General features: G+C 41.4%; 1 protein-coding gene across 3 annotated transcripts in view; it reads right to left on the bottom strand.

Moving 5' to 3' along the window:
- LOC121871018 (delta and Notch-like epidermal growth factor-related receptor) overlaps positions 1-24,403 on the bottom strand; it is a 340,989-nt gene that overhangs the window by 5,299 nt on the left and 311,287 nt on the right. For 2 of the 3 annotated variants that reach the window (XM_042373072.1, XM_042373071.1), the window contains 6 exons: positions 17,339-17,572; positions 13,940-14,082; positions 12,283-12,402; positions 11,368-11,497; positions 2,313-2,467; positions 1,749-1,873 (listed from right to left, as the gene is read on the bottom strand). In XM_042373072.1, coding sequence (XP_042229006.1) covers positions 1,749-1,873; positions 2,313-2,467; positions 11,368-11,497; positions 12,283-12,402; positions 13,940-14,082; positions 17,339-17,572 — 907 coding nt within the window. The remainder of the gene's footprint in view (positions 1-1,748; positions 1,874-2,312; positions 2,468-11,367; positions 11,498-12,282; positions 12,403-13,939; positions 14,083-17,338; positions 17,573-24,403) is intronic. The other variant, XM_042373073.1, reaches the window with a different exon arrangement.

Below are 24,403 nucleotides of genomic sequence, written 5' to 3'. Positions count from 1 at the left end.
GTGGGAATGGAGGCTCCCACCTTGTCAAGGGGTCAGTAATAATTTATGATTGTATACTATGACAGATGTATTTAAAATTGGATACTTTTATAAATGATAAATTACTTATGAATTTCATTAGGAATATATTTTTCTGTCGGGTACGACGACCATTTCACCCCACTGGAAATATGAAACGCCCCTCACCCTAGGAGGGCGCGCTTCCCAGGTTAAGAACCACTGAGTTAGGTGACAGTCAGTGGATCAGAGGTTGATGAGTTAGGGGGACACAGTTAGTGGATCAGGGGGTGATGAGTGAGAGGGTCATAATTAGGGGGCGATCAGTGAGGTGGTCTACTCAAACTATGACATATCTCTAAGTGGCCGTGCTCATATAACGAGATGGGTTTCTCGAACACAAATTTTATCTAAAAGTGTCACGTGCACCAATCAGAGATATATGTACATATGTAAATATATACGTGCATAATATATTATATAGGGCTTTACATGATATATGAAGTCTTGTCATGACTACAGTAATCTAAAACAACATTACATCGAATCATATGTTTGCATAGTACTGACAGGGAAGGGAAATTATCTTATTACAGGGAAAGAAGATGAAAATCAAGGAATTGTCTTACATATGTTACGTATTACCGGAACCTCTAGTTAACAGTATGGTGATTTACTCCAGTTCTTCCAATGATTACTTGATAAATTAGTAGAAGTTTCAAAACCATAGACCAGGCAAAGTGTAATCAAGGTAATAACACTTAATTAAATAGTTATCAATTAAGTATTGTAGAGGGCAGGGCAAATAATAATAATAATAATAATAATAATAATAATAATAATATTAATAATACAGTAATAATAATAATAATAATAATAATAATAATAATAATAATAATAATAATAATAATAATAATAATAATAATAATAATAATAATAATAATAATAATAATAATAATAATAATAATAATAATAAACCCTAGATGCAAATTAGAACTTAACATAAGTACTCGCACTGAATAATCACACAAGTACAAGGTTAGACTAAGAAATCACTTATAAGAATGATAGAGGATGATTTTCCGGGCATTTGCACCAAGAACCACATATGTAAAGATAATGATTCACTTCAGTTATAGTAAGATGCCCACATATTGGCGACAGTATAAGTACAAAAGTAAATGTATGTATGTCTCATCACTGATAATCACTCACCTTTACACTGTAGGTAGGAGAGCTTTCATAAAACACTTATTTCACAAATGCTATAACTAAGGGTGGATCAGATCTCTAAGACAAAAGAGTAAGGACTTAGCATGTAAGATGCGCCGATAATTATGTAGGTTGGACACACGAAGGACTCATAGGTAGACCCATAGTCCTGGAGAGTGGAGAGAGGCGACCCATCAACCAAATACTGTATGGGTTTTCATATTAAGGTAGGAAGGTGGGAGAGTGAATGCCCTCCTTGGTCTGTGCGTCGGCTTATAAAACCTCGTTTGGGTGTGGCTTGTTGATGACGTGACTTTCGATTGTGAATTATGATTGGCGGAATTCATGGCAGGCTGAAGTTACTAAGTGGCTCCTTCCCACGCTGGTTTCATTTGCTAGAGGAATTTTTGATGCGCTATATGATGAAGCTATCTGAATACGTGACACATACAGTACATAATGATAAAAAAAAACCATGAAGGTTATTTATATAATACTAAATAACAGAGAAAACAAAGCAGTGTGGTCAATGTACCGACCTGGATTTATCGAAGAAGGAAGTGGGTCTGGGACGTCTAACTGCTGGCAGGACTTTACCCCGACGAGGCAACTTCACGAAACACATGCGGTAAGTCCTGTTGACTCGGCAATGGCACACTCCCACCTGCAATACCCACACCAGTTTAATCTCTCACACACACACGCACACACACACACGCACTCACACACACCTTGAGGTTTACTTGGGAAGAGGTGTTTCAACAGTAGGAATGATGTAAAAGCATGATTGTAAATATTAAAAACAAAATCTGTCATAGAATCAGTCATAACAAGCACCTATTCACTCGAAGACCTTGAAAACCACTTATTATTCTAGAGTTTTCTAATTTCTTTTTCAGTCACCCATCTCTCACTTCCTCCATAATCGACAATTCATTGCCTTCGCTTTCTCTTTTCTATTGCTCACCTGACACACCACCCAATTGACACCCCACCCAATTGACTCACCATCTAATTGCCTCACCATTCAAATAACTCTTCACCCAACTTATTCACCACTCATCTTAGTTACCAAACTTTTGACTCACGACTCATTAACTTACCACGAGCATAAATATGAGGAGAGCCGAGGCGAGAGTCGCAAAGGCCACGTAGATGTTCTTCATATGGTTGAGTGGCTTGCCGCTGTGCTGGTGAACATCAAGAGCCACGGGTTCCACAGTGCCTACTGCCCCCACCGTCTCTGGCACTGCTTCGTCTACACCAGGGCAGTGACAAATGAGTATATTATTATTGTTGTTAGAGAGAGAGAGAAAGGATTGTGTTATACATCAAGATATGGAATCACTTGTGAAAGCTGTGAGCAGGACTGTAGGAGGATGTGAACTGTGAGAGAGGGTGAAGTGAACACAATAATAAAAAAAAACGAGCATTGAAATGTTAAAAAAAAAAAAAAAATCATAAAAATATGTTCTTGAAGGTTACTAAAAATAATAATTACAAATGAAAATAATAAAAATGAGAAAAGCTATAAGTAAAATAATTGTAAACAAGAATAAAATACAAAATAGATACCGAATAAGTAAAGAACTAAGGGATGAAATCTTTAGAAATGGAGGGAATGAAAAAGAAAAGTGATATTTCTATCATAATCAACAATAAAATCCAAGTGCTTTCACCATTAGAAAAAGTAAACACAACTGGTTCAAAGTGAAAGATGGATAAAACAAACAAACTTGGATAAAATGAGTAATTGACGGCATCAGATATTAACCGTCAAACAAGTTACATGCACATTAATTAATTTATGGCAAGGTGGTAGAGATCCTTCAGTGTTCAGTGTCTCAGGTGATAAGGAGCTTCAGAGAGCAATTTTCTTTATAATCAGGAAATAAATATAATTGAGCGTTGGCGGGAAGATCATGCAGGAAGTCTACACCCTATTACACTATACATGCTAGGTGTGTGTATATGTAAACGTGTGTGTGTGTGTGGGGTGTGTGTGTGTGGTGTGTGTGTGGTCCACTACACCACATATGCCAGAGAGAAAGAGATAATGTGTGTGGTAGAAGGTATGTATTGTTTTACATCAAGCTACACACCACACATGCTATACAGAAGCTTCCCCAATGGATAATAATTTTAAATCATAATCGAGAGGCAAAATTCATGAATTGTATTGTGTAAACTTGTGTTCTCAACATCTCGGTCATTGCTCTCATATCCGGGGAGGATGTTAATAGTGATGAAAATAATGTTATTACACATTAACTCGCCAAAAACAATTAATAGGGGATCACCTGAAGATTAATCCCAGTTTTATTTTATTTTTAACCGGGCTTAGCCCACCCGGGCACAGGTAACTGACCCACATCGGGGCTTGGAGGGCGAAAATATTATGATAATAATAATAATAATAATAATAATAATAATAATAATAATAATAATAATAATAATAATAATAATAATAATAATAATAATAATAATAATAATAATAAAAGTCAGAAACGATATTATGTGTTGTGTTGTCAAAGTAAGTGAAACACTTGAGACCCTGTAATTGTGTGTAAATGAGGCAGAAAGTTCGATCAGCAACCTGGGACTTGGTGAAAATTTTTGTGATGCCATATGGCAGCAGGGTCTACCATTAGACAATACATTATGCTTCCAATATCTTCCAAGGAGGTAGTACCTCCCTGTTTGGTAGCTGCCTACTACCTGATGAGTTAAGTTAGGTTAGGTTAGGTTAGGTTAGGTTCGGTTGGGTTGGGTTAGGTTTGATTATGTTATGTTAGGTTTAGTCGGTGTAAGGGTGGTTATGTTAAGGTACAATAAGCTTGGGTTATCTTCAGGTGATCCTTAATATCAATAAAACCTTAGTACTTCGTCAGTGTATCAACATTTTAGTGTTTTGTCACGTAGTCTAGGGGATCTATAAATGACATTTATTTACAATAATCTTTCTTTAGACGTATAGACATTATTGTCATCGTGATACCTGTTTACACATTATATACCTACTTACAACCGTTTTATAAATCTGTCTCCTATTATATACTTTAATCTTGTGTATTCTTCTGTTGTATAATCTGTCTCTGATAACCCTTCTTCATATCTGCCACACTCGTGTTCACACCCACCTGACAGCAGCTCTAATATACGGAGCATTTGTGAGGGGCAAAGTGCTCTTCCCACAATACCAAACTCCTCGGTAGGGTCACCCTCTTGATGGCAGTTTCGAAGTTTACTACATAGCAGATTTTCTGGTTATTTGTACTGTCATTTTCATCCAGTAGCATCTCTCTATAGACATCATATTCTTAACAATATTTACCATTTCGTCGGCCACCTTCAACTTCAATACAAAACCTAAAGGTTATACCGGGTAGGCCTATACCTATGTTGTGGTACTAACTGGATATTTCCTCTCCAGACCTCATACCTCTCGGCTTCTACAATTGGTACGGTGATATATAAGAATCCATTCTGTCGACGTTTTCACCCCCTCCCCCACACCTACATCATCACATCATGAGAACATACAGGTATATGTATCCCAGTATCTCTCCCACATCACTACAGCAGCTAAGACTATATTAGGACTTGTGGTTGGTATTATTCCGTCATATGTACTCTTGTCACGGCCAAGATCTTCAGTGTATTTTGAAAAAGCATTTCAACCTGTATTTATAACAATGCCACTTTAGCTTCAGGTAACAACTTAATCCTTTGTCAGTTGTTCCTCCGTCTGGCTTTACAAGACACGATGGCACCACCTCTTGTGTGTGTGTGTGTGTGTGTAGCTCTTCAAGGTGTCTATACGTGCAATATTTATACTCTAATATTACGTGTATATCAAATGCAAGACGTGGCAAAAGACTATACACACACCAAGGATGCTGAGGTTAATTAACATGCCGTAACTCTTGCGTTGATCATGCAGAATGGATAATCTTGCGTAAATATCATTACAAAATAAAACGAAGTGCGTGATAAGCTGAAACTTACGAAGGATGGGGCAGAGAAATGCACAGCCAAAATACTGAGGAAGAAGGAACATGCAAGAGTGAGTGACGAGGGCCAAGAGGGAAGGGACACACCTGGGCGGGCATATGTGGACCACTTACAACACACCTGCACATGGACACATCTCTCTATGGACACATCTAATCCAACAAAGGCACAAAGCAGAAGCAACCGAGACCCCATCTACGTGAGGGGGGGACCGTTGGGGTGGCAGCGGCTACTGTTCTCCCTCACATGATAACACAGGACACAGGGAGAAGCTGGCCACACCACTCAGTGTAAACATCAAACAAGGTCAACACAACGAATGGAAACTATATAAAGGATTACGTGTGTGAGTGTATGTGTGTATGTGAGTGTGTCTCTGTATGTGTGTGCGTGTGTGTGTGTGTGCGTGTGTATGAAAAACCAGACAACATATATGAAAATACAACATCTGAGTGAGGTGACATGGGAACGCATTGATTGTGAACATTAAATAAGGTTCATGTGAGCATTAGACCAGGTTCATGTGAGCATTAGACCAGGTTCATGTGAGCATCAGACCAGGTCCATGTGAGCATTAGACCAGGTCCATGTGAGCATTAGACCAGGTCCACGTGAGCTTGTAGGGATGCATATAAACAACACAACAGCAGGTCTGGTATACGTGAGTGTGGTTGCACTTGGTCAGTGTCTTATTAACTAGACAAAAACCTTCAATTGATATTATAATACTTCTCTCCAACACCATTATTACTTATACTATTACTTATATGATGGTATTATGTTTATAAGGACACTAATAATAATATTATTAATAATAAAAAGAGGAATAATAATAATAATAATAATAATAATAATAATAATAATAATAATAATAATTTTATTATTGTTATTATTATAATTATTATTAATATTATTATTAAAATGAGTTAATAATAATAATAACAGCAATAGGATTAATAATAATAATAATAATAATAATAATAATAATAATAATAATATGGACAAATCGTAAAAATATTTACGGTTAACAAACATAACACATATTGTTGATCACGTTAAGGTGTCAACATATGGGTAAACAGACAGGAAGAGTGCGAAAGCCTTTATGTCACACACAAACACACATTATAACACAGAAATACTAAGATAATCAGTTTTATGAAAGGACAGTAAAATTTGATACAACACAAGGTATAATAGTAAATGTTAGAACATTATTTAACACAGTAAATTAGACTTAATAAATGGCAGTAAATTTTCATAGATATGGGGTGATGCATTAGGGGGAGAGGAGTACCTGGGAACCTTGATAATTTCACTCTGATGTCTCCTCTTCACTCACAACACACGTGTCCTCGAAATCACACAATAAATTACATAAATATGGGGTACAGATCTACTGTATAATGGTGATTTTTCTAATTGATATATATATATATATATATATATATATATATATATATATATATATATATATATATATATATATATATATAAAGTTCATTTTCACGAGTGTGTGTGTGGTGCTATTTGCATATAATAGGTTTCGATTTTCAGTACAAGGGATATGTGTGTGTATTGTGTATGTGTATATACATTGTATGCAAACATAAATAGTTGAGTGCTTGTGTATGTTTTGACCTTGTATATATATATATATATATATATATATATATATATATATATATATATATATATATATATATATATATATATATATTTATATATATATATATATATATATATATATATTATATATATATATATATATATATATATATTATATATATATATATATATATATATATATATATATATATATATATATATATATATATATATATATATATATATATATATATATATATATATATATATATATATATATGTGTGTGTGTGTGTGTGTTTGTAAGCGTGCATGTAAACGAAAAGTATTCATTAAATTGTCATAATCATGTTAGTTTAACATTGTTATACACAAAAACAATTTAATTAGTGTATATTGTTTACCTTTCTGACTGTACTTTCAGGTGACTTGAAAACTCAAGCAATTATGACGCCTTGGCCTTTGTAAATTATCATGTTTGTTTGATTGTCTGCGACGTAACCCGAGAGGTGACAATCTTCATTTTATATATTTGACATAATTATACTGCCTGTATTTACATAACTTCCCCGTCAAAAGTAAAGGTCAAAGCTTTGAAGTACTACACGGTGAGAGTTAGCATCTGGCTTTGAGTGCAATCCGGTTGTTTATGTTCTTCCTGATAACGCACGCGATGGGTGGCTTTTGTCATAGACGTCTTTAAATAAGAAATGAATACGAGCGAACTCGGGGTTTGAAACTTGGGTCCATTGCTTAATTGCATCATCAGGAAAGCAGTTGTCTCTCAGACACACACACAAATACCGACCCCCACACACAGATTCACATTCAAAACACTTCTACTTTTCCACACAACCACCCATAACCCCGCCATAATTACTCCTTAAACGACATCTCTCGCCCCCGCCAGGAACATCGTTGTACGAGTTGATCGTGCATCAGTCGTCCAGTTAACATTTTGTTTGATGAAGTTAAGCTTAAGCAGGCCTTTAGAGTTACAGCGGAGCATATAGTTGGCAATGCATCAAACAAACAAGAAAATCGAGCAACATCAGCTCTTGCTATTGAAGTTGTTTGTCAGTATGGAGGACCACGATACATCATACAAATTCATCCTGTATCGGGGTTGAAAGCTGTTCAAGTGAAGGAAATGTTCCATGAAGCTATTTATGTTGTTAAAGCTACTATAGTGGTGGGCATCCGGTAACGTTTGTCTGTGACAGCTGTCCAATGAATCAAGCTGTATAAACACAGCTTGGTGGTCCTGGGAATGTAACAGTAGCACCGGATGGTAAAGTGTGTTCCTTGTGTATGATTATGTTCACATTCTAAATAATCTGAGAAACAACTGGGTCACAGAGAAATACCAACAATTATATTTCACCGAGGATGGTACAGAATATTTGGTGAGTAGGAGTGATGGTAAAGCTCTTTATGACGAAGATCAGAAAACACTACTTCGTCTCACAAAACTCACACCTAAACATCTGCAGCGTCAAAGTGCGCCCTTAGTTTTTCAAGTGTTCAATGAGAAAATAAATGCTGCATTTAAAGCTCTGAAAGGCACTGTTCATTATCTGGATGGAACAGTGAGATACATCACACTGGTAACAAATTGGTGCAAAATGACGAATGCTAAAATTAAATACAGTTCAATTCGGTTACAAGATCAATAAATATCGTGAACCTTGGACATTCAACTGTGAAAACTTCAAAGAGCTGCAAGAAATGTGCAAGGCTATTTCCAGCTGTCGGTGGACTGGTGGACATGGCAGACAGAAAAACCTAACACAATCAACAGCAGATGCTTCTGTTACCACAACAAAGTATAACAAAGAAGCAGCACAATACTGTATCTTTTTGAAAACCATGGCTTTACTACTTTACATCCCAACTGCTGTTCTTTTCACAAGATTCCCTTGAATTTTTTTGGGGGGACAAGCAAGATAACGTAGTGAAAGAAATTTATACATTGATATTGGGATCTTCAAGCAGCAGCAGCATCACCCAAAGTACAGCAGTTGCACCAGTTGTTAACATTCTTCCTGAGGGTACACATGACGCAAGCTGTGAATTGTGTACAGCAGCAATAGATGATAGTAAATTACAACTCCTGGAAGAGCTAATATTACATGACATTCAGCTCCTTTAGATTAGAATGATAGCTTAAAACATAAAACTGTCTACGTTGTAGGGTTTCTAGTTCATAATCATGGACTGCCAGAAGTAAATTCTGGGGATTGTTTGTCATCAGAGCTTGTGAATGAGCTCGATCGAGGTGGTCTGAGTATGCGAACACTGGTTACTGTCTTTTTTCTACACAATGAAGTTACTCTTAAATTGTCTCTTCAAGACTCGAAAAAAATATTATCGCAATTACTTGAAAACATGTCTGTCACATGTAGATGCTCCTCTGACTCATCAATTAGAAGCCTGCAAAACATGTGTAATGTGTTATCCAAAGCCTTTGTGTTTAATACTAGTGATCGTGAGTGCACACTGGGCTGCTTAAGACGGCAAGAGAAACTTTCTGTGCTTTGAGTTGTTAATTGTGTCAAGTGATTATAGATAGAACTTCATTTGTAAAGGACGTTTCTTTATACTTTTGCCTTATACTTAGATAGTGTCAATCATATAAGGAAGTTTGGATTGTATAACTTTGTTTTATTTGTGTATAACAGTATTTTATAAAATGCTTCATTATAATTATTATTCTTTTAAATAGTTTCTCAAGTTAATAAGAGATTAGACGAAAAAAAACCTCATATCGAGTACAACTGAATTAAGACAAACCTGTGGACCCGTTAATGGACCCAAGTTCCGGGACCCGAATACGTCTTTGGCTTCTGTTCTTTATTTCTAACGCCGTGGCAGTCAAGGACACGTGATGGTGTGGGGCGGGGGTGTGGGGGACGGTGATGATGACATGAGGAGTACATGTATTAAAAACTGCTCTAACACCTACTCCTCCTTATCTGCTGTACCCGCCCTTGTATGCAATTTCATACTAGCTATCACAACCACTATTACCTATCTTAACACATGCTTCCTAATGTAAAGGGTCCCCTTACTGGTCACGTTTCTTAAATGCGCTACTCCGTAATTCTAGCAGGTCTCGTACCAGTCAGCCACCTGCCACGACTTATCCACAGTCTCCTTCGTGGTATCTGGTATCGCTAGCTTTCTTTTTCGGTCTCTATCTATATTATCTCTGTATTTTGAGGCTGACCTAATACTACGACTATCTCCTAATTGCTCTCTCACTTTTTCCTGGCTAGCCGTCCTCAATCTTAAAACTGGCAGTTCTTTTTCGTTTTTGCGCTTTACTTAGTGGTCCCCTGTACTACCAGCTTAACTTAACTAAGTGGTCCCCTGTACTATCAGCCTAACTAAGTGGTCCCCTGTACTACCAACTTAACTAAATGGTCCCATACACCACCAGCTGAACATAACTAAGTGGTCCCCTGTACTACCAGCTTAACCTAACTAAGAGGTCCGCTGTACTACCAGCTTAACTAAGTGGTCCCCTACACCACCAACTGAACATAACTAGGTGATCCCCTTTACTATCAGCTTAACCTAACTAAGTGGTCCCCTGTACTACCAGCTTAACCTAACTAAGAGGTCCGCTGTACTACCAGCTTAACTAAGTGGTCCCCAACACCACCAACTGAACATAACTAGGTGATCCCCTTTACTATCAGCTTAACCTAACTAAGTGGTCCCCTATACCAGTGGTAGGCCACATGCTGCCTATCAGGCTTCTGAGTGCGGCCCACGAGACATGATATTAGTCTATTTTCTGGCAATTATTAAATATTTCTGTAATTTTGGATGATTTATACTAACATCATTGGATATTAATATTTAAAAAAAAATCACTGATAATTTTAATTGGATTAACTTAATTATTTAACATATTTAGATTCACACAAAGTAAGCCTATTTATTTTTGATACGGCAACACTTCATGATCAACACAGTGTTCTACTGCCGGTGGTTGTGGGAGGTTGTGCTTAACTATGATGTATTGTTAGGTAATCGTAAATAGGTACATGTATTGTACACCGCCCCCACCTCCCCAGTTTCGTCTTCAGGTGTTGTCGTAATATGGAAGGCAGTGTACGAGTAGTGAACGTACCATGACTTGTTTCTTCATAACTCATTATGAAAGAATTGGCCTGTGTTAAATGCATTTATGGTTGTTCGTGGGGTCATGGTTAGTGTACATACCAAATTTCAATCATGCGGCCCACTGAGATGATGTAGGGCTACTCATGTGGCCCCTCACCAGTCCCGTCACTGCCCTTCACTACCAGCTTAACTACTATATACTGTTTCCCTACACTGTCAGCTTAACTATAGTAAATACCCCGTTCGATCCCCAGCGGGCACTGGAGGCGCCTTGCAGGTAGGGGGAGGGTGGGCTTGCTCCTTGCTCTTATAGATGCCCCACTCTACCCCCCGCGCGGGCAGCTCGGGCGCCGTGCAGGTGAAAGTGGTGGGCGTGCCCCCTGCTCTTGGCTTGCGTCACTCACCGTGTAGGTCCTGCAGGATACCTTGACATGTAGTACCGGTGAAGCCCGGTCGGCAGGCACAGAAAAAGAGACGAGCCTCGGGTACGATCCAGCAGGTGCCACCGTTGTCACAAGGGTTGGGGGAGCACAACTGTGAACAAACGACTGTTAGTACACAGCCAACACTTCCTAGAACGCATCAGAGAGTCAGGTTTACAAAACACTAAATATTTGCACAAAGCGTAATCAATATGAAAGTGTATCGTCAGCAGATGTTACAGATTTATAATAATATTCATAGTGAGCATGACTATGTATACCTGTGTGTGTGGGCCACCACCGACTTGTGTGTGTGACCATCACCTATTGTACCTGTGTGTGTGGGCCACCACCTACCTGTGTGTGAGGGCCACCACCTGTGTGTGAGGGCCATCACCTACCTGTGTGTGTGAGGGCCACCACCTAACTGTGTGAGGGCCACCACCTAACTGTGTGTGGGCCACCACCTAACTGCGTGTGTGTGTGGGCCACCACCTAACTGTGTGTGTGTGTGTGTGTGTGTATGGGCCACCACCTACTTGTGTATGTGGGCCACCACCTACCTGTGTGTGTGTGCGCCACCACCTACCTGTGTGTGGGCCACCACCTACCTGCATGTGTGTTGGCCACTACCTACCTGTGTGTGTTGACCACCACCTACCTGTGTGTGGGGCACCACCTACCTGTGTGTGGGCCACCACCTACCTGTGTGTGTGGGCCACCACCTACCTGTATGTGTGGGCCACCACCTACCTGTGTGTGTTGGCCACCACTTACCTGTGTGTGGGCCACCACCTACCTGTGTGTGTTGGCCACCACCTACCTGTGTGTGGGCCACCACCTACTGTACCTGTGCGTGTAGACAATCACCTACTTGTATGGGGACTTTTACATTACCTGTCTGTGGGGGCCACAGTTGTCCTCGCTTAAGCCAGTTAGACACTCACAGGAGTAGTTGTTGCCTTTGTCAACACAGACACGGTTGGCGGGGCATGGATCCGGTGAGCACAAGTCGTACTGTGGGAGTGAACTCCATGTTAACTCGTAGTGAGCAGTTGAACACCGTCTTAAATTGTATTGAACACTATCTTAACTAGAATTGAACACTATCTAAGTTAAAAGTGAACACCATCTTAAGATGTGAACAATTGAACACCATCTTAAGATGTGAACAATTGAACACCATCTTATATAGTAGTACTGTGGGAAGAAAACTATATAATTACGAAACTTCCTTCTCCTCCTCCACACGCCTACAGTGGGGCAGCCAGCACAGTACTCCACACCTCCCCCCATATCCACCTCTTTCCACTCTTCATTTATTCGAACAAAATTATTTTTGTTCTGGTGGAAGGAGAGATTCTTCAAGGTTTTCCTCCCTCCGCATATGACACAAAATTCCCTGAGCCGAGTCTTCACCACTGCAAGATGAACTAAATAATGGGATACTTGATAACAACTCCAACTTTTCCTATGTAAGATTCTCGGATTATATTATCATTGGGAACATTTGTGTTTCTGAGACGAGGAAATAACGTGATTGTCTCAATAAACTGAATCTATTTTGGATGATATGAAGATCAGCACCTTCAGCTTATTTCACCTGATGATTAGTTTGGATTATTTTAGGTTACATTAAGCTAGGTTAGGGTAGCGTTAAGGTCTTTAACCATTCGGTGAAATAAGCTGGGCTAGGTAATTTTCATATGATCCGTTTACTGTAACAAAACTTTTCCTCTGCATGGACTTTTCTACTGTGGAAATATTGATATTCTGAAGTTCAGTGTTTACAGTGCCACTATGAATCACAATGCACCAGGATACATAAATTACGTATATACTCGCATATTTTTGCACCCCCTCGGCTGCCAGAGATAATAAGGCGTCGTCTCATGTCTCGTAATGTCTGTGTCTCTTATACATGTATATGTGAATTAGAAAATTACTATCTGCAGTGGAAGCTTGTTAAGCAAGAAAACTTAAATTTTAATGGCATAATTGATTTGTCTGCGAGCCGTAAATCCCGAAGAACGTATTTTGAATAGAAGCATAACTCAAATTCTATTTGTATAAAAAAGTTTCTTTATTTGTTGTTGCTATATTACTTTGTGATTTTTAAATGTTGCCAATTTCATATCTTCTACTGTGTCCATTTCTTGTTCGTGTCACGATCATATGCACCGTTGGCGGATTATTTGGTATATATTTTGATTTTTAAATCACCGAGTCTAAAACTTCAGTATTTAAGAGTTGATATCACCATTATACATTCGAAAATTTGTTTCATTTTATTTTTGTTTCAATAAAAAAAATAAGGACATCGTTAGTGTCTTTTTATTAATTTATCTACACTCTGCACCTTACAAATGTGATACACCTTTTTTGATTTTCGGTAGAAGGGGAGAGGGGGCCCGACAATGTGACTAGTCCCGGGGCCCGGGTTGGCTGGCTACGCCCCTGGCATTAGATAGGATACTGATGGCATTCATGACACTTAACATACTGTACAGTACCCTAATCAATTTAATCATCACATGAAGGTCATTCCACCAACCTTAACTTGGCAATGTAGTCCAGTGTAGCCTCGTCCGCACTTACAGAGATAGTTGCCCACTTGGTCGATGCAGATGCCGCCGTTCACACACGGATTCGACTCACATTCGTTGTACTCGAACTCGCAGTGTTCACCACCGAAACCTGTGAAGGGCAAAATGGGCAATCAGTTGTTTCTAGCCAGACTCACTGATACGTTTACGATTGTAGAGTGTCCACAAAGAATCATTCAAACTATAATATGTTCTAATACATGTGCTCCGTGCTCAGTGTCTCTAAGAAAAAAGAAATCCCGTACAGCGCACAGATTTTCGTGGAGATCGTGTGAACACTTGTACAGTATTACAACACCAACATTGTCCTCTCTTGTGAGAGACCTTACACATTAACAAGTGAGGACAATGATTCCGTAGTAATACAGTACAAGTCGCCTATCCACGCGATGTCCACCAAAATCTGTAAGGCACTGTGTAAACCTTTTTATACACGTACTTGGACTTCAATATACAAACAATACCTCATTAGTCAAGAATCGAACCCGGGAACTTTGCGTGTGAACAGGGATCGATTGCTACCATGGTAACACAAGGTTTTTCTGGTGCCTTGCTTGCGATTCATGTTCACACGCAGAGGTACCTGGTTCAATTCCTGAATAATGAGGCATTATATATATATATATATATATATATATATATATATATATATATATATATATATATATATATATATATATATATAATTTTTTATATTAATCTACACCAGTGAGACAGATTGTATGAGTATGGAAACATAGAAGTAGGCAGAGCATTCCACAATTTGGCTGTGTGAGGAAAGAAGGAGGTACTATATATATATATATATATATATATATATATATATATATATATATATATATATATATATATATATATATATATATATATATATATTATATATATATATATATATATATATATATTATGTGGAATATACACATTTTTGCTTTATTTTTGTAATACATCTGATTCCTTGGTACAGACCTGTATTTGTATAGTTACACTTACATAATCACGGGTCACGGTAAATTCACATTAAATTAACCAAATTAGGACAATGCCAACTTGAGTACGACTTCACCTCATCGTCAAGTACGATGTCTTAACCCTTTGAGGACAATAACATCGAATTCAATAAGTTAAGTCATCGTGCTCGAGGGGTTATTTTCGTACTTAAGGGGTTAAGTCAACGTGTTCGAGTGTTAAGTCATCGTACTCTGGGGTTAAGTCAAATTACTAAAGTTAATCAAAGTACTCAAGGGGTTAAGTGTCCGTACTCAGTGGATTATCATATTACTTAGAAGTTTAAGTCACCGTACTCAAGGAGTTGCCCTTTAGAGGCCACACTTAGGTATTATGTTCTGGCTAACACCAGACGTTATTATTCAGCTTAGAGAAACTCAGTGGGTTAAGTCATTCTACTCAAGGGATTCAGTTATTGTATTTACTGTGTTATATCATCGTACATGGGGTGAGTCATCGTACTCAGTGGGGGTCAAATCATCGTATTCAAGGGATTAAGGAACCGCACTAAAGGTGTGAAGTCATAGCACAGTGGTTAGGTAATCGCGATCGGGGGTTTATATCATCGTACCCAAGTTAAGTCATCGTACTTGGAGTTAAATTATCGTAGTCAGGGGTTTGTTATCATATACAGTGGCTTAAGTCATCGTACGGAGTGGTTCAAGGTATCGTACTCAAGGGATTTAATTCATCGTACACAGGGGTTTTAAGTCATCGTACTCAAGGGGTGTGTAGTGGACGTCTCCCCTACAAACTGCGTAGCAGCCCACCACCTGCTATCACATTCCAACGTGCCGTTGCCTAGCAACGAAACTATTCACCGGCGACTTCTCGGCGACTTCTCGGGTTTTCCCAACATGACTCATAGCGGCTGCTGCTGGGTATATAAGCTCTGTCTCTCCATTGAGATTCATTCTGACCATTCTTCTTGAACAAGCAACACCTCCTCCTCCGCCGCTGCCTGGCAGCCCCTCGCTCCTCCTCTGCCCCTGCCTGGCGGTCCTCGCTCCCGCCAGCGAGCATGGCGACCCACCAGCTGTCCTTCTCTGAGCTTCCTCACCAACCAACTCACATTCTGCCCATTTTCCTGAACAAGCAACACCTCCTCCAGCAAGCTCCTAGCTGTTAACATTTATTCAACCAGGAGGCCAGCAACAGGCAACATCTTCTCTAACAAAGCTCCTGCACATCTACCTCCTTCAACACGCTACTCACAGAACGTCTTCTACTGAGCAGCTCCCCACCACACGGCATCTCCAGCACCAGACTGTCTTCATATAACTTATATATTATACAAGAAAACCACATTAGAGTTTCCTTCCATCCTGAGTGCTAGACAACATTAATATCTCGATACCCCTACAGGTGCATTAAAACTGTAGAAGAACTTGGCTTAATATGGTGTACAACTTAACCATAACTTCATACTGAATATTTATGTTAAATTTTCTGGAATGTACAATACCTCCTACCTTCTGCTACCCCAGTGAGTGCATGATACTTTGTTGAGTTAGAAAGTGGAGGGAGTTGGGATGTTCCGGTCAACACACACACACACATAGGGGTACCACCTCTGGTTGTGTGTACAAAAAAGTAAAGCGTTCTCTGGTTCTTTTCATGAAAATAAACCAAATAAATAAAAGAACTACCAAGAAGGAAAAGAATTTAATATTCGGCACGCTGTCATCGTGCCGTTAAAGCGGACAAGACCGCTCCACTCTAATTGGAACAATGGCGGCGTCACAGCTTTACAGCCCCCCCCCCACCCCCGGCTATATAAATGGCCAGGGGTGACTTTATTTTTCTCTCCTGGATGATGTTATGTTTAATGGAGTAGGCTGTTTTCTTCGCCGCACTGATCCTTCAACAAACTCATTAAAAACATAAATGTTCGAAACGAAAAAAAAGTGCATGAAAATTTGCGATCACACAAGAAATTGCACTATGAGATGAGAAACACACCAACAATATGAAAATACCCCAAAACAAGTAAAATCTCGAGAAAACTCATGAAAATATGCGAAAATAAATTGAAACACCTTGAAACACGAAAAACCGCGAAAAAAATGAAAATACACGAAAATATGTGAAATCCCCCTTGAGTAACAGTTATCATTGTTTGAATAACATTAATCATGGGTCGAGTAACCGTTATCATTGGTCGAGTAACAGTTATCATTGGTCGAGTAACAGCTATCATAGGTGTAGTAACAGTTATCATTGGTCGAGTAACAATTATCATAGGTCGAGTAACAGTTATCACTGGTCGATTGACACCTACAATTAAAATAGTAACTTACCATTCACTTTCTTTGTGTGTGTGTGTGATCTCAACAACTCACCAGGCTGACAGAAGCATCTGAACCCCTCCTTAGTCTCGAGACAGACGCCGTGGGGACAGGAGTCCTTGTCGCAGTAGTGGACAATGTTGGTGCGCTGGGAGCACTGGGGGCCCGTCCATCCCTGAGTACAGTGGCACGTATAACTGGTATGGGTGCCCGTACAGGTGGCGCCGTTGTTGCAGGGTCCGGAGTCACACAGGTTCGTCTCCTCCTCACAGTACCTCCCTCGATAACCTGTTGGAGTGAACGGTGAGAGAGAGAGAGAGAGAGAGAGAGAGAGAGAGAGAGAGAGAGAGAGAGAGAGTATCTAACAAAAGGAATATAACGTTAACAAGATACATACCAGTTATCATTAAATGGCAATTATACCAGCTAATGAACATAGATTTATCGAACACTGATTTTTATAAGTAAAAAAAATACACACTGTATATAAACAGATATTACTGCTCAATTAAGCCTCTAAACGCCATTAACGCTTTTTGCCAAATCTTTGTGTTATAAGTTTTTGGAAATTACTTTCGACGAGATCTTTTACAAATTACCGCGTCGTAATATAGCAGTTCATTTCTGATGTGTATCTCCACATGAACACTGACTATTATCTGCACAACTTTGCCTTCTATTCATCCAAGTTTTGGAATTATCTGGTCTGGCGAGAACATTTCCTACACTATCTCGAGATTCGCTCTCTTTCAATATCTCGCTTCCGATTTTCAACCTATGAAGTTCAGATTAATCCCAGACAGCCAGGTCTCTCACACCAGTGTCGCCACCAGCAGCGAGTCCAATCAGGCGTACCTCATACACTTTCTGGGCTTTCTGATAATTTCAAGGAGAGCAGGAAATGTGGCTTCAAATTTCCATATATATGAAACGTAGATAAGCCTGCGTACGCTGACATTTTGGTAGTCATACGCCAAGGCCCAAGGGTTCTCATATATATATATATATATATATATATATATATATATATATATATATATATATATATATATATATATATATATATATATATATATATATATATATATATATATATATATATATATATATATATATATCAACAGTCCATATACACGCAGACTTCCATATTCAAACAATATCTCACTAGTCGAGAAATCGAACACTGGACCTCTCCGTGTGAACAGGGATCCCTACCTCCACGCCACAAGGACAACAAATAGCAATTCTTGACTTTTTTTATTTCACACAAAGACTGTTTATTCGTATTATTCTTAAACACTGGACAATCCCGATGGAGGTTCACGTTGCTTGAGAATAAGGTGAATGAGCAATCTTTGTGTGAAATAAAACAAAGCCTAGGATTGCTTTTGTTGTCTTTGTGGCGGGATGGTAGAGATCCCTGTTCAGAAGCGGAGGATCAGGGTTCGCCTAGTGAGGTATTGTTTGTTAAGGCTGTATAAAATGGACACGAAGTAGTACCTTAAGCTGTGTATTCTTATCTTACTCTATTAATTATGTATAGTAAAGTATTACAGAACATTTATTAATCCTATGTAATATTTCCATTTATTATGCACCATTTTATGTATGTGAATTATCATATTTACATATTATGTATTCAGCTTGTGAATGCTGGCATCTGTACATGCCAGCACGGAGTGATACAGAGAGTTGAGATCACTAGTCCTTATGGTATGGAAGCCAGTTTCTTTGTTCCTCTGTATTTATCACCCTTATGAGAATAAGAACCTATTTTCAAGGTAACAAGTGTTTGCGTATACCCTCCATAGTGTAGAACATTTTCGGGGTATCAAAGAAAAACATAGATGGCGCAGTGAGATTTCTCAGTGAGATTCAGAGTGAATTCAGCCTTCCCGCTGGACTGTGTTAATGGCGTCTCGTCTTCAGCTTCGCCAAGGATTTACAGCCAGACTACAAGCCTCAGGACTTACAGTGTTGTGAAGTGCTATGCTGTGTACAGTGCTGTGCTGTGAAGTGAAGTGTTCTGTGAAGTGCTGTGTTGTGTATTTTAATCAGAATTGTCTGTGCAAACTGCAGTCAGATGACTGAGGGAGCTGCCCAGCAGTACATCCCCTCCCGCCTACGGTCATTGGGTGACTGAGCAGCAAGCAGTAAGACGGTTCAGTTGCGACTTGCGCCCAGCTGCCTCTACGTCTGGCAGCGCGCCAAGCCTCCCGGCAACGAGCCATACACACACACACACGCACTCACAGGCCCTTATATTAAATTCTTTATTACTTTAGACTTCTGTAATTCTGTGCATAGATTACGAGGGGTTGACCCGGTCTCTTGCACAGATAGAGTACAGAAGCTGTCAGCATGTCTCACAGGGATCAAAATGATACCCTGGACGATGGGGTTATGAGTTTAAGTTTGGGTGATCTCTCCCCACCCACACTCAGGCCCCCACGCTCCCCACAGTGACAACGCCCAATCACCCACAGAATCTCCTCGTTCGTCGCTAGCAAGATCTCCTGCGGTGCCTGCGTCCAAAGATCTCCTTCAACTGAATAAGTGTATGGAAACTTCTCGACGCTAGGACTATGTTGCAAGAAGAGAAGAGGAAGAAATTCGGTACAGAGAGTCTGAAAGACGACGCCACGAAGATGAACAAAGACGCAGAGAACTAGAAAATATACGTAGAAGTGAGGATGACCTGAGAAGAAGAGAGGATCAAGCCAAATTTGAAGCCTTGATTTCCCTGTTAGCCTCCCCACAATGATCTACTCTACAAGATTCTTCTGCTACTACTAATGCTGATACGACTAGAGGTACTGGTACCTCATTTCCCAGAGTCGGTTCAACAATTCCTCAAAAGGCTGCAGCACAAACGCCTCCCTCTCTGAAGTCTGACGCTTCTTATCAGATATTTCGGGAATGGCGTCGACGTTGGAGACTATGCAACAATGGTTGACCTGTCAAGTTTACCACAGCCTAAACAGATGATACAGCTTCGTATGTGCTTGTCCTTGGAGAGACAACGTACTCTCGAGCACACACTTCAAGTGCCTCCTGCGACAACTCTGACTGTAGAGGCCGTGCTTGACAAGTTACAGAAACATGTTAAGGGACAGCGCAACGAAGCACTTAGAAGAAGAGAACTCCTCCAATGTAAGCAGCTTGATGGAGAATCTTTTGATGCATTTTTTGTAAGACTGAAAAGATGTTCAGAGGAAGTTGATGTTTGTCCTGGAATCTCAAGTTTGTGAAGAGACACAACTCAAGAGAACCATTTTAACGGGTATTCGAGATGAAGAGCTAGTTCAGCTTCTCATTTCACTTGACCCCACTTCCTCCCTTCAAGACGTTGTTACAAAATGTCGAGCATACGAGGCCGCCAGGTGTGCGACTTCAGCTTTACGCTCACAACCTGACCAGGTGAGGGCGGTGTCTTCCTACAGGGTAAGAAGCAACAAGGTAACCCCACCCCTCACCCTCCAGCTACACCTTCAGCAGCAGCTTTGTGTAACAGCTGCGCGAGACAGCATAATGCCTCCCAGTGCCCAGCTGCTCAAAGCGTGTGCAGAAGTTGCGACCGCCAGGGTCACTGGGCTTACGGAGTCAAGTGCCCTGCTAGCAAAGTTCAGTGCAGACTTTGTGGTCGTGTGGGCCATTATGACAAATGTTGTCGTAAGAAGACACAGAAAGGACACCACCAAGGATCCAAGAAGTCACCCTCAGGTAGTGCTGGCGTGCCCCCTCCTGGCAAGCATCAAGACGCTGTGCCCAGTCGTTCCTGCCGTCGTGTACATTGTTCCATAGACACGACGCCCCAGCACATCAGTGTCGTCATTTCTCACGGTAACTTGTCATCCAGTCTTCAGATGTTACCTGACACCGGTGCTGACGTCTCAGTAATTGGTCCACAACACTTAGCAAGTTTGGGAATACCCAGGAGCAACCTACAGCCCCCTCCTCAGACAACGATACTGACAGCTGATGGTTCCAAGATGGCTCCAGCTTTGGGATCTTTCTGGGCTACTCTTACCTTTGGTAAGCAGTGTTGCTCAGCCCGGATTGATGTTCATGATGGGATCCCGACTCCGCTTTTATCATATGGCCATTGCCAAGAGTTGGCCATTATTTCCAAGGAATTCCCCAAACCTATTTTAAAGGTCACCCATGTCAACATGTTGAAGGAACTCCCTATCTCTACTAACACGTCCCCTTCTAATGCAAGAGCTTACCTTCTCAAGGAGTTTGCTGACGTGTTGGTTACGAAGAAATCTTTAGGATCCACACCACTCAAGCCGATGGTGGGTCCACCTATGAAGATTCATCTTAAGGATGGTGCCACACCTTTTGCCATCCACACCCCTCGTTTGATTCCTCACGCCTACAAGGAGCTAGTTAGACAAGAGCTTGACTCCATGGTTGCTCAGGGAATCATCAAGCCGGCAGGAGACGAACCTTCACCTTGGTGCCACCTTCTCGTCCCCGTCGCCAAACCTCGTGGTGGAGTACGGATCACCACAGATCTGTCAAAACTTAACCAGCAAGTTTCCTGTCCAGCTCACCCTTCACCCACACCCTTCGCAGCTGTTCGAAATGTGGACCCGAAGGCGAAGTTTTATACAACGATGGACGCCTTATGTGGTTATTGGCAGATCGAGTTGGCCGAAGAAGACCAGCATATGACTACATTCATCACACCATATGGAAGATATCAGTATTGCAGAGGCCCCATGGGATTTGCTGCTACGGGCGATGCATTCTGTCAACGTGGTGACGCGGCCCTTCAAGGAGTCACGAATTGTGTCAAGGTGGTTGATGATATTTTACTCCATGACGAAGACTACTGTGCCCACCTCTCCCGAATATATGAAGTTCTCACCAGATGTCGAAAGTACGGGATTACCCTCAACGCTGACAAGTTTGTAGTCGCCGCACCATCAGTGAACTTCTGTGGGTACACTCTCTCAGCATCAGGTATCGCAGCTGACCCGGAGAAATTAAGTGGAATCAGGGATTTTCCAACCCCTGCCAACCTGACAGACCTCCGTTCTTTTTTGGGTCTGGTCAGTCAGCTGGCTGAATTTTCACCTGACATCTCCACCGCAGCCCAGCCGTTACGCCCCCTGCTGAGCCCCAGGAGGACATTCCTGTGGACCACAGATCATTAAGAGGCCTTCCAGCGAGTCAAGCAGGCCCTCTTAAGTCCACCTGTCCTCGCCTGTTACGACCCAGCCCTACCCACCGTCCTCCAGACTGACGCCTCCAGACTCTACGGCGTTGGTTACGCCCTTCTGCAGGACCATGGCGGTGGACAACTCCGCTTAATTCAGTGTGGATCCCGGTTCCTGACGGACGCCGAGAGCCGATATGCCACGATTGAGCTGGAGATGTTGGCTGCTGTTTGGGCGATGGCGAAGTGCCGCTTCTACCTGATAGGACTTCAGCACTTCACCCTCTTCACGGATCATCGCCCTCTTATACCTATTATCAATCACTCCTCTTTGGATGCAGTAGAGAATCCTCGTCTTCAACGTTTGAAAGAGAAGCTCTCGCCTTATCTCTTCACGGCTATGTGGCGTGCGGGTAAGCTGCTGTGCAGCCCGGATGCCCTGTTCCGCGCCCCTGTCAGTCGCCCCACCCCAGAGGACGAGATGTTGTGTTCTACAGCTGCTGCATCCCTCAAGTCAGTAGTCTCATTGAAGGCCGTCTTCACATCAGAAGAGTCTACAGCACCGGATGCAGACAAGATCCTTGAAGATCTCCGCACCGCAGCCCGGGTTGACCCTTCCTATATCCGGCTCGTCGACTGTGTGTCCCAGGGATTTCCATCTAACCGATACGACCTTCATGAATCGCTACTCCCATAGTGGAAGATACGCGAGGACCTCTATTGTGACGTAGACCTCGTCTTGTATGGTCCACGAGTAGTCATTCCTGCTGCCCTACGCCGCCGTACCTTGACCCGCCTTCAAGACTGCCATCGAGGAGTGGAGGCCACCAAGCGACGGGCGAAGCAGACTGTATTTTGGCCCGGAATCGACGCGGACATTGCAAGTACCGTCCATGCCTGTGAGCCGTGCCAGATTCTGCAACCCAGCCAGCAACAGGAACCTTTAATGTGCGACGATAACCCTTCAAGACCCTTCGAGTCTGTGTCGGCCGACTTCTTTGCAGCGGCAGGGAAGTCCTTCCTCGTCATTGCCGACCGATTGTCTGGATGGCCTGTTGTTGTCCCCTGTGGTAGTGATACAACGGCTACTGCTACCATCCGGAATTTCAGACATTACTTCAGAGAAGTTGGTGTTCCCCTCCGCCTCAGGACTGATGGAGGACCCCAGTTCACCAGCCACGAGTTCCGGGACTTCATGGACCGTTGGGGAGTCCGTCATGTCGTGACCTCGCCCCACTACCCCCAGGCGAATGGACACGCTGAAGCCGCAGTCAAGACTGTTAAACACCTGATCCTTAAGGTGTCACCCTCAGGAAATATCGACTGCGAGGACTTCGATCGAGGTTTGTTAGAGTTACGCAACACCCCGAACTTCACCGGACGCTCCCCAGCCCAGGTCCTTTATGGACATCATCTCAGGTCTTGTGTTCCTGCCCACCCGAAGTCTTTTTCTCAAGAATGGCAAGCCAAGACTGAAGAATGTGACCGCCATGCAGCAGAACGAGCCGCAGATGTCGCTGCCCGGTACGACTATCGTGCCCGCCCCCTTCCCAGGTTGAGTATCGGCCAGCAGGTCAGGATTCAAGATCCGGTATCTCACCGCTGGGACAAGGTTGGGGTTGTCATGGGTATTGGCCGGTCCAGGGACTACCAAGTGCGTCTTCCTAGTGGTAGAGTATGGTGGAGGAACCGTCGTTTCCTCTGACCTGTGGAGCTGCCTAGTGTTGACCCTTCCCCAGTTAAGTTGCCTAATGTTGATGTCTTTACAGTATATCCATCCCCACCTTGTGTTGCTGCCCCGGTTCTCCGCAGGTCCGAGCAACTCAGAAACAAAAGGTCCGCTCAAGATGAAACTATGAGCGTATAGGGGGGAGGGAGGTGTATAATATGGACAAGAAGTAGTACCTTAAGCTGTGTATTCTTATATTACTCTATTAATTATATATAGTAAA

This window comes from Homarus americanus, unplaced genomic scaffold, assembly GCF_018991925.1.
Source record: "Homarus americanus isolate GMGI-L3 unplaced genomic scaffold, GMGI_Hamer_2.0 scaffold52512, whole genome shotgun sequence".
Classification (NCBI taxonomy): domain Eukaryota; kingdom Metazoa; phylum Arthropoda; class Malacostraca; order Decapoda; family Nephropidae; genus Homarus; species Homarus americanus.
Note: the sequence above shows the minus strand (reverse complement) of the source record. Positions and strands in the feature narration are given on the sequence as shown.